The 11,149-nt window shown below is 59.7% G+C and overlaps 1 protein-coding gene across 3 annotated transcripts in view; it reads left to right on the top strand.

Annotated features, from left to right (window-relative positions):
- Positions 1-10,089, top strand: part of Pxdn (peroxidasin) — an 80,582-nt gene extending 70,493 nt beyond the window's left edge. For 2 of the 3 annotated variants that reach the window (XM_026412849.2, XM_026412848.2), the window contains 6 exons: positions 168-302; positions 845-1,053; positions 5,313-5,433; positions 5,648-5,780; positions 7,111-7,224; positions 8,043-10,089. In XM_026412849.2, the coding sequence (XP_026268634.2) occupies positions 168-302; positions 845-1,053; positions 5,313-5,433; positions 5,648-5,780; positions 7,111-7,224; positions 8,043-8,147 (817 nt within the window). In that variant the 3' untranslated portion in view covers positions 8,148-10,089. The remainder of the gene's footprint in view (positions 1-167; positions 303-844; positions 1,054-5,312; positions 5,434-5,647; positions 5,781-7,110; positions 7,225-8,042) is intronic. The other variant, XM_077791752.1, reaches the window with a different exon arrangement.
- Positions 10,090-11,149: the final 1,060 nt, after the last annotated feature.

Raw genomic sequence — 11,149 nt, 5'->3', positions numbered from 1 at the left:
TCAAAGTATAATGGATCTATGTTTTAAAGAAATAAAGGTGAATTTGTTTGTGAAGTATAGTTATGAATAATGTAAAGTAGTGAAAGAAAAAAGGAGGCCGTTTGCATTTGCTGTGTTTTCTGCCGTGTGCCGCCCTGTTAGGTAAGGGACCTGCCTCTTTGTTGCAGACTGTACGGCTCCACCCTCAACATCGACCTGTTCCCGGCCCTCATGGTGGAGGACCTGGTTCCTGGCAGCCGCCTGGGGCCCACTCTGATGTGCCTGCTCAGCACTCAGTTCCGGCGCCTGCGGGATGGGGACAGGTGAGCGCAGATGCCCTGCAGAGACTGCCATGACCTCCAGAGACACAGAGACCCACCCTGGCTGAGAAGGAAAAGCCACACCCTGGTGGACCTCCTTAGGCTAGCCACACCTGGCCAGGTGCCCTGAGTCCCCAGCCTGAGGGGCAGGATTCAGCTCCTGGAAGCCTGTGGGTCCACCCATGCCGTTCTGCCCCTGTGGACCTCAGAGCAGCTGAGCTTCTGGCTGGCCCTCTCTGCGACTTAGGCTGGCGTCGTGAATGTATTGGATGCCTGGGAGGCGGCCCACCCTCCCTATTCCTTAGTAACTCTGCAGACGGCTTGCAGATATCCTTGTTTTGTAAGTGGCCTGTCCCCCGTGTTGCTGCCCCGGCAGCTGGCAGGCGGCCTCCTGTGTTCGGGGTTCTGCATCCGCTTTGTTTGGGGAGAAGCGCGAGCAGCTGCTGCTCTGGGCCAGCTCCCTGCTGCTGGAGAGACAGCTCAGCCCCCTCCTGGGTCCCGGGGCGTCCCTTCCTGCTTCTGACCTCGCGTCTCTGCCCCTGCAGGTTGTGGTATGAAAACCCCGGGGTGTTCTCCCCCGCCCAGCTGACGCAGCTCAAGCAGACGTCCCTGGCCAGGATCCTCTGTGACAACTCAGACAACATCACCCGTGTGCCAGGGGACGTGTTCCGGGTGGCTGAGTTCCCACATGGCTATGGCAGCTGCCAGGACATCCCCCGTGTGGACCTGCGTGTGTGGCAGGACTGCTGCGAAGGTGCGTGGCCCACGCTGCCCGCCCCACTCCTGCGTTTCCAGTGTCGGCCAAGGGCAGCCCGACAGTGGGGGGGTGTGGGCACGGGTGGGGTAGCCCACTGGCCCACATGTCCTGAGATGCTCCCGAGGAGCTGTCACCTCACACATCCCAAGGGTTGTGCCCACGCAGCAGGTCTGGGCAGCCGCTCCTCCTGGCCTCGGTGCCATCAGGAGACATGGCCACAGGAGACTGGGCGGCTGCTGCCAGGCAGCACCATCTCCTGGCAGACCTGAGGAACAGGGCACAGGGCGCAATAACAGCTGGAGGTCGTCTGTGCAGACGCAGACTGCAGCACGCCAGTGAGGGTCCCTGCCTGGCGCTGGGAAACGTGCCCAGGGCGGACCCCACTCCACCCCCCGCACTGCCTCGCCCACCCCTCACGGTGGCCAGGGGATCCGTGGGCCCCGTGTCCACAGTGACCGCAGCACTGGGAGGGGTGCAGGCACAGTGCTCCTCAGGCCTGGCTGGTCTCCCTGTAGAGCCTGGTGAGTGTCTGAACACAAGTGCCCCTGAGCGAAGCCCAGCCTCGGAGCAGATGGAGAAGGGCACGTGGAGGCAGCCTGGCACCCGCACCCTAAAAAAGTGGGGCTGCCCCTTATGCCGGCCAGGGTGCCCTCATGGAGCCTGCACAGCAGGTGGGCTCAGGAGGAGCACAGAGTTCAGACACTGGCCACCCCTCCTCCTGCTGCCTGGACGCAGGTGCAGCAGGTGTTGGATGGTCCAGCCTGCACAGCAGGTGGGCTCAGGAGGAGCACAGAGTTCAGACACTGGCCACCCCCTCCTCCTGCTGCCTGGACGCAGGTGCAGCAGGTGTTGGATGGTCCAGCCTGCACAGCAGGTGGGCTCAGGAGGAGCACAGAGTTCAGACACTGGCCACTCCCTCCTCCTGCTGCCTGGACACAGGTGCAGCAGGTGTTGGATGGTCCAGCCTGCACAGCAGGTGGGCTCAGGAGGAGCACAGAGTTCAGACACTGGCCACTCCCTCCTCCTGCTGCCTGGACGCAGGTGCAGCAGGTGTTGGATGGTCCAGCCTGCACAGCAGGTGGGCTCAGGAGGAGCACAGAGTTCAGACACTGGCCACCCCTCCTCCTGCTGCCTGGACGCAGGTGCAGCAGGTGTTGGATGGTCCAGCCTGCACAGCAGGTGGGCTCAGGAGGAGCACAGAGTTCAGACACTGGCCACCCCTCCTCCTGCTGCCTGGACGCAGGTGCAGCAGGTGTTGGATGGTCATCCGCGGGTCTCAGTCTCTGGGAGGGAAGTGTGTGATCGGATTTCCTGTCTCCACACGTACATCAGTGCACATGTGCCTGCGTGTGTGGTGGGACCTTCACGTGCATGGACACTGCTTGCTGGGCCCCGAGTTTTCCGGGTCGAGGCATCTGCCTCCTCACTTCTGCTGGGGACTTTACCTGTTTCTGTTGTGTTCTGGTGCATTGGGCGTGAACGCTTCTGCTGGAGCACAGCAGAGAGATCCATTCTGTTGGCAGAAAATGGTTCCATTGAAAGCCATGGGAAAAGCCAGCTCTTCTTACTCTCAGATGCAGGGACTCTGCCATCTGATAACTCCAGCAGGCCCTCTGGCTGCCTGAGCTGGAACAGAGCCAGGCGTCTGCTCTCCACTGGAGACCCGCCCCCTGGGCTGGTGCTCCTGGGTCCTGTGGGCGCTCTCTGCAGGGCAGCCACCACCACGAGAGCTACTTGCCCACACTGGGTTCCGGTACTTTCCCCTGAAACAGTGGGCTTGGCCCTGGGCCACCACAGCTTAAAAATGCTTTGTAAGGTTATCTGTTTTTATTTTAACCCAAAAGCTATATCTAAAATATAGCAGGAAAAGAAAAAGAAAGAATTGAAGTCTGACAGGCCAAAATATCAGCTTCTATTTATGTTGGTTCAATTTTCAAAGAAGGCACCTGTCCAGCACACTTCCTAAGCTGTGGCCACGTCTTGTCAGCCCCCAGGCTGCCCCCTGTGCCCCTGGGAATCCCAAGAAACAGCTCCTGGGAGGTGGGTGACTGATGCTCTTGACCAGGGTAGCAATTATGACTTATTTGTGGGATTGATGAGTCTTAGGGAAAAACAGATGTACACATGAACACAGATGCACGTACACTCACACACAGAGGCCCATTCGTTCACACATGCACACATACATACATGCAAGTGCACGCCCACACCCTCATTTGCGCTAAGCATTCTGAAATCGTTTGGAATTGTTGCAGTGAGCATTGGGACACGATTAGGAACTGCACACTGCACCTAGCTTCACCAGTTGTTAACATCTTGCCTTACAGTGCCCCTCTGTCACTGTGTGTGTGTGTGTGTGTGTGTGTGCGCGCGCGCACATGCGCGTGCGCCATGTGGATGTTTTTCTGTATTAGCCCAGGATAGTGTAGGCATTGCACTGCCTTGCTTCTAAGTAGCATAAGTGTGTATTGTCAGAATTGGGACGTTTTCATGAGCGGTTTATGGAGTTCGCTCAGATTTTGCCTTCTGTTCAGTAATGTCCAGTGATGTCCTCTGTGCTGCTTTACATCTGGGCTCCAGATTCTGTTCAGGGCCATGACTTACCTCTCACCTGCAAGTCCTGTGGCATCGTCTAAACAGGAATCGAGTCTCGGCGTCTGTCTTCACTCCTCTGTCGCGTAGCAATCGCCTCCTGGCAGCTCACCTGATATTTCCTCAGGGTTGGGCCCTTTGCTGGGCTTGGTGCACGGCATCAGGAGACACGTGGAGTCAGTCTGCTGGCTGGGGACGTGGGTCTCCCTAAGGGGTTGTGTTGGTGTCTGAGCAAACCAAGGGTCTGTGAGCACGCTGCCCGAGGGGGGAGATGAGCAACTCCAACTTCACAGCCCCCAGGGCCTGGGCAGGGGACTGTGCCCAGAAGGGTGGATTCTGGTTCTGGGCTCAGGCTCTCTGCCTACACTGTCCTGGGCCCTGCGTGGTCCAGCTCACCGACAGGAGCACATCGGCTTCCCTGTGTCCACTCACATTGCCCCCCCCAGCCTCACTGGGGCCAACCAGCCAGGCAGCTCCTGCCTCCTGAGCCAGGGCAGAGCCTGGGGCCTGAGCAGCATGGGCCAGACCCGCCCTGCACACCAGGCAGCCCAAGGGCTCTCCTGGCAGGGATGGGGGCCCGTCCCCAGACAGCCTGCTCCCTGGGGACCTCATGGGCTACAGACCCCTCCCTTGTGCACCCACTCTGTGGTACCTGGGATTGGGAGTGACCCTGCCTTCTCTAGTCCCCACTGTGGACTCTGCCAGGGAGGGGACCGCCAGTCAGGCTCATCCTGCCCTGTGTCAGAGTGCTGGGGTCCCCGGAGGGGCCAGGGCTGTGAGGGGCCCTGCTGGGTGGTCCGATGCATTTATCTGAGCCATGCTCTGGGGTGATTGGCAGGCAGCGTGCCGTGGGCGGGTCGGCATTCTGGGCCTGGGCCAGAAGCTCAGTGCTTAGGTGCTGGGACACAGTGCCGAGCTAAGGGGTCCTCCTCAGCGGTGTTGAGGGACAGAAATGGGCTGTGATCCTTGAAGAACACTCTCCAGATGACAATCTAGCCAGCCCGCGAATACCACCTAGGACGGGAACTGGAGAGCCCACCACAGGGCCTCAGTATTGTCCTCGTGGGCCTTGGTCTTGTACCTTCCTGCCGCAGTGGTCCCCTGAGGCTGTCAAATCAGGAAAGGGCCATAGTGGCCTTGACCTTCTTTCTGGTCCTCAGTGAGGCAGAGCCACCAGCCCCCAGAAACCCTGCCCGCTGTGTCGGATGATGTGGGAAGCCCCAGGGTCCCATGCCCAGAGCACCTCACTCCACCTGGGCCCAGGAGAAAAGCCTCAGAGAAGGTGTCTGGGGCTCCCTTGGGCGCAGCAGAGGTGGCCCACCTCCGGAGGACGGGTGGGGGAGGGTGTCAGGTGCACCAGGCCACCGGGCCACAGGAGGGGGCCCCACGCCAGCAGCCTCTGGAGTCAGCCCCTGGCCTCTGTGTGTGAGCTGTGGGGGACTGGTCAGACAGCAGGGTGGCCTGGTGGCATTGCGGGTGCTGGAGTGGGGCCCACTCCCACCTTTTGGATGCCTAGGGACCTCAGAGGTCAGATCCACAATCCCTTCCTGGCCCCAGGCACCACAACTGGTTCATTGACCGCCCCACAAAGGGGGTTCCCGTTTGATGAGATGCACAGTAGTTCCTCACTGTCTGCAGCGTGCCCTTTTCTGGTTTCTCTTTAGACTGTAGGACCAGGGGACAGTTCAACGCGTTTTCCTACCACTTCCGAGGCAGGCGGTCTCTGGACTTCAGCTACAGGGAGGACAAGCCCCGCCGGGGAATGCGACCCCGGAAGTTGCGAAGGTGCTGGTCTCTTGGTACACGGGAAGCAGGCCCCAGCCGCTGGATGCCTGGTGACAGGCCGCGGTCTCCCTGCCAGCCTGCGCTTTTTTTCAGCCAGGCTGTCACGGGAGGGAGGTCTGGGGAGCCCTGGGGGCTACGCTGGGCCACGGCTCTGGTACTCAGGGAACTCAGGAGCCAGGAACCGGTGGGTGAGTCTGCGCTTCTCCTCCCGTAGTGTGCTGAAACCCAGCGAACAACAGGGCAACACCACCTCAGCCGCCCGGGAGCGCCCAGGAGCACCCGTGACCAGCGACTTCCGAGAGTTTGTCCTAGAAATGCAGGAGACCATCACAGAGCTCAGGAAGCAGGTGAGGCGGGCTGAGCCCCTCCACCGCAGCCTTCTCCGCAGCCCGCCTGCCTCCTCCGATCAGGAGGCCTTCCTTCTCCAAGGACCGAGGGCGAGCACCCTGCTGGGCACCACTCCAGTCCACGGCTTGCTGCTGTGGGCCCTGCTTGTCTCCCCGGGTTTCCCAGAGGATCAGGGACAGTAGGCAGTGGGTAGTGAGTGTCCTGGGCGGTGTGGCCACCAGCCAGGTGACTTTGCTGAGAACACAGCTGGGGAGGAGGCAAACCTGAACTCCTCTTCAGCTGCTTGGAGAGGGATGGCTGCAGGCTGCAGACGGGGACTCGGGTGACACCCTGCTGGCTGCTGGGTCCTGTGGGGATTTTCAGGCAGCTGTGGCTCAGGCCTGGCCTTGTGGTGCTGAGCTCAGTGCCCACACGCGTGTCTCCGTTGAGACCCACACAGGCCCAGCTCTGAGTTAACTCGGGATCAGCTGCACGTGCCTAGGGTCTGGCAGGGTAGACAGGTCTGCGGTCACTCAACTCTGGGGCAGCCTGGCCCGTGCAGAGGTAAGGGTGTGCTCTGCCAGGCCGAGACCACTGTTGTGGTTGGTGGGCTGCGACGAGAAGCTGCCCCTGTGGACACACACAGGCCACAGGTTGGCGGTCTCCTCTGCGCACAGCTGGTGTGGCCTACTGTCAGGGCAGCTGCCGCTGCAGCTGGGCAGGGTTCACAGATATTTGTTCCCAGAACAGGAAGGCGCGTGGTGAGTGTGCTCTCTCTATGCCGGACCTCAGCACCACTGAGATCAGGCTCAGCTGCAAGGGCAGGACACCCGAGGGGGAAGCATTCAGTGAGCCACAGCACGGCATCCCTGTCGCGGAGTGCATGGCGGCAGACGGTGGCGGGGCCTCGGCTTCTCCCTGCTCGTAGAGGGGGCCTCTGCACAGAGGCCCGGGTGTGGGAAGCTGGCCCTCGGGGGGTCTCTGGGCTCCTGCAGCCTCCCTCACATCCTGCACCACTGACCCACACCTCTACTGTGGACACCATGTGTCCAGTGCACCCCAGCAGCCCACCCATGGGAAGCCAGGTGGCCTGATACCCAGGCTGGCCCGCCACCGCTCCTGGGAACACGGCGTGTAGTGCGCTCTGCCCTGGATCGGGGGCAGTCGTGGGAGGAAAGCGCCCTGGCTCCTCTGGCTTCAGAGAGGCTGCCAGGCCATCGGGAGCCTGTCTGGTCAGTGCCACTGAGGTTCCCAGCAGTGCTTCAGAGTTCTGTGTGTGAGCAGTGTCGGGTGTCACCTCATGGGGGGAGGCTTGCTCAGAGGTGAGGGACGCTCTGTGTCCTGCTGCAGATCAACAGGCTGGAGTCCCGGCTCAGCACCACAGAGTGTGTGGATGCCAGTGGAGAGCCCCGTGCCAACAGCGCCACGTGGAGACCCGACCCCTGCACCGTCTGTGGGTGCAAAGTGAGTACAGAGCACCCCCGCCACGCCACACGTCAGGGCCAGTCCAGCTCCTCCCAGGTCCTTGCCTTTCCCCGGGAGCACCAGGGGCCCACCTCTCAGTGCCAGCTGTGGCTGTGCCTACCAGGCAGTGCTGGTGCCCAGACCTGGGCAGTGTGCAGCCATGCTCAGGGCAGGACAAGCAGTGGGCACTGGGTGCTCCAGCTCCACCTTCTGCCAGCTGTGGCACTAACGTGTCCACCCTGGAAACCTGAAAACCCAGCCGCTGGGCTCCTTCCCCCAGAGAGTCCCTGATAATCACCTCCCCACTGGGCACTAGCAACACGGGAAATGGGGCTCGAGCTGGCTTTGGGAGAAGGTGAGCAGGGGGGGCGTGGGTACCAGGAGGCAGCAGAAGCCCACCTGCAGCCCAGACTGGGGCTGTGGGGGCTGTGAGCATGAGGACCCCCAGGCGCCTCGGGTGCCGCTGCAGATGAGGCTGTGCCTTTGTCAGGGATGTGGGGAGGGCACCCAGGCACCCTGGGCCTGTCTCCTTTGGGCAGCAAACAGGGAGAGCAGGCCTAGGTGGCCTCCTGGTGTTCTCTGATCCATTGTCCTGGAGGAATCAGGGGTAGGAGGAGGGTGAGTCACCCATGGTCCCAGTGGCAGTCACCTTCCCTCGAGTCTGTAGCTGGGAAGCCTGCCAAGAAGGGCCCCTTTCCTAGTCGCAGGAGAGGGAAGGCCTCTGCAGGCCAAGGGGTGGGGACGTGGATACGGAGTGACCCGCCCCAGGTCCAGGTCAGTTCTTGAAATGACACTGTGCCCATCTCCCCCTCCCCCAGGACGGGCAGGTCACCTGCTTCGTGGAATCCTGCCCTCCTGCCACCTGCCCTGAGCCCGTGGAGACGGAAGGAGCCTGTTGTCCAGTCTGTGTAGAGAAGCCCTAGCTCCTGCAGGCTCCCGGGTGGGTCTGTGCAGCTCTGGCAGGAACAAAGTCCACCAGGAGTGCAGACCAGAGGGAGCCCCTGCCCTCCGGTGTGTCGGGCCTGGGCTGGGCCTCAGACAGCAGTCCGGGCGCCCCAGACCTGCGCTCCGTGGAGGAAGCGGCAGGCAGGAAGGGGAGCCACTCTGTGTTAGACTTCTCAGGTTTTATTTAATTCTTTCAAGTGAAAATCTGGTGCTACTATTAAATCGCACAGTTAACTCTTTAGGCTCCTAAGTTGATTCTGCCTGATCACACCACTTCTTTTCCGTGAGGCAGGCCTCTAATCGCCTGCCACGCCTGCTCTGGGGCCAGGCACTGGCAGACAGGTGTTGCCGGCAGTCGGGGGCCTCACAGAGAGGAGGCAGGAGGCTCTTGATGCCTGGGCTGCATCAGACCACACTAAAAAAGAAAATCACGTTTGGCACGAAACAAAACGGGATCTTCAGGAGAGCGTTCTGGGGACCCGGTCGGGTCACTCGGGCTACCGCTCCCTGCCTGCTGTCTGCCCCACCTCCTTGGTCCTTTCTCAGCTCCTCAGTATCTAACCGTGAAGCGAAGCAGCTGTGTGTCAGTGACTGCTCCTCCTCCCACGGAGGACGTCACCAGGCCACCCTACCGACGGGCTCTTCCTCCTGGGGCCGGAGTGGAACCTTCCCTCTTCCTCCTGGAGCCTCCTGGAAGGCCCAGGCACTGGCCAGTGGCCTGCGGCCTTGGTGTGCCTGCCAGCTCCTCTGCTGACCACGAGCAAGGCCTACTCTCCAGGTCCTCTGCAGGGCAGTGACAACCGGAGTCCCAGCGTGGGGACTCTGACGCCATCATGTGAACCTTTAAAAGAGGAATCCCTGTACCTGGTGTATTTTTTAACTGCATGATGTTTTATATTAAAAAAAAAAACCTGCCCATTTCTTAGGTGTAGACATGGCAGAAACATCATTATACAAAAGTATTTTTTTGTTTTATTTTTATTTTCTAATTCTTGTTTTTAGAATTTAGTGAAAAGCAACTGTCATACCTCATGGTCTCTTTTTAATTGACCAAAACCTTCCATCTTAGTCTAAAGACGGAGTGACCTGGGTTTTGAGGAACATTCTAACTTGCCGATTTCCTTCTACCCATTTCTGAGTCTCTTCCTGCCTGAGGTTGGCTGGGAGGGGACCTGGAGGACCCAGGTCTAGAGCCAGGTGGCAGGAGTCAGCCTGGGAACATGCAGTGAGACCATCGTGGGGACAGGGAAGACTGGGCTTCGTGCTGCCTCTGGCACAGGAGGGGCCCTTCCAGCCTGGGGAGGCTGGTGTGATGGATGGCTAGCCTGCTGTCCTCCCAGGGGTCACGAGGCCTGCTGCACAGACCGCGGGTGTTGGCAGTGGACTATGGTCTATGTACACATGTGGGTATTGGGCTGCTTATCCTCACATTGCTAAAGAATAAACTCAGGCTGGTTTGTATTTCCCAGGCCACAGCATTTCTTCTGAAATATTAAATCAAATTTAGCCATCGAATCTTAAAGCAGTTCTGTGAACGAGGAAGCTCACGAGTCTGCCTAAAATCCTGTGGCTAGTGGCTCAGGTGGCAGGGTGGCCGTGACCTGCACTGGGGGCTCTGCTGCTGCACACAGAGGAGCGCGGTGCAGCGCGTGGCTTGGGCCAGGGTCTAGGGCTGTCGATCTCTGTAACTCCAACTGACTTGCCTGTGGGGTCCCCAGCTGGCGCTCGGTCCTGGTGACCTGAGGAGTGTCCTGGCAGCAAGTGAGGGCCGTGCTGTGGCCTGAAGCCTAGTGTCTATATTTGTTTCCTGTTCTGTCACCAGCAGCCGATGCCTTTTCGTGTTCACTGTATTCAGTACCTTACCAAAGAAACATTTGCACTCTGTAATGACGCCTTCAGTTCCAATAAAAGGCCCACCGTGTCCAGGGGAGCCCGGCTCTTTCTTTCTACCTCGAGATGATGCTTGGGGCTACAACTTGTTGTGCAGGTGACAGTGAAGCTGGATGAAGAAAGAGGTGGGTCCTCAGCAGCTGCCCAGGAGTGCCCCAGTCGCGGGGGTTCTGTCCTGCAACACGAGCAGGAAGAGGAGAGCGGGCCTGAGGTAAAATGGCCCTCACTCAGAGGCAGCAACCCTCTTTTCATGACATGGCAGGTCTGATGTTGAGTGTTTTGTGTGTGGCATGAGCAGGTCTCCATTTCTCCCATCTTGAACTTTGTAAGACTGCAGAACTGCCACCTCAGGAGAGCACCGGGGCATCAGCCCCACCTCAGCCGTGCCAGCCCCAGGCCCGAGGTTGCGCCCTGGGTTTTCCTCAAAGTCCCGGCATCTGAATAGGTTCCTGCTGGGTTCTTCGGGAGTTTCTACTTATGCCCAAGACATCCACATGAAGGATTCCCACTCATTAACATTCATGCCACAAACGTTCAGGAGCCCGGGCCCAGAGGCAGTGCTGTGGGCGGCATGTCTGGTTTGGAAGGTGGTGGAGACTCCAGCGGCGACTGGCTTTACGTCTGTGGGTCTCCATCTGTGCTTGGAGCCTCTGGTTTCCTCTGGAGACCGCGGGGACTCCAGAGGAAGGAAGCAGCTGCCACACCCCCGCAGCTCCTCCCTCGTCCTTCCTGTGATGCCCTCAAGGTTTCCCCGACTTAACAAAGTGGTCTTCCAGGGAGTGTTTCTCCCATTACGGTTCCTCGTGCCAGGAAGCCCCGGCTCGGGACGCGCCTCCTTCCTGCTGGCCTGGTGCTCCCTCTGCCCCTTGCCATGACTGTTCAGCTACTGATCAAGCTGGTTTGGCTTTTCTCCTGAAGAAGCTTGGGGCTGTGAGGAGCAGAAGCTCTGGCTCCCGTGCTGTTGTCTTTCCTTTTCGGACATCATCAGGGGTCAGGGAAAATTTCATTTTCAGTGTGTTTTATCAAAACCGAATCTGTCGTCAGTGGTTATTGATCCACAGTTCAAAGCCCAGACTAGACAGCCCATGAC

Source organism: Urocitellus parryii, chromosome 12, assembly GCF_045843805.1.
Source record: "Urocitellus parryii isolate mUroPar1 chromosome 12, mUroPar1.hap1, whole genome shotgun sequence".
NCBI classification, from domain to species: domain Eukaryota; kingdom Metazoa; phylum Chordata; class Mammalia; order Rodentia; family Sciuridae; genus Urocitellus; species Urocitellus parryii.
The sequence above is the reverse complement of the archived record's forward strand: the minus strand, read 5'-3'. Positions and strand labels throughout refer to the sequence as shown.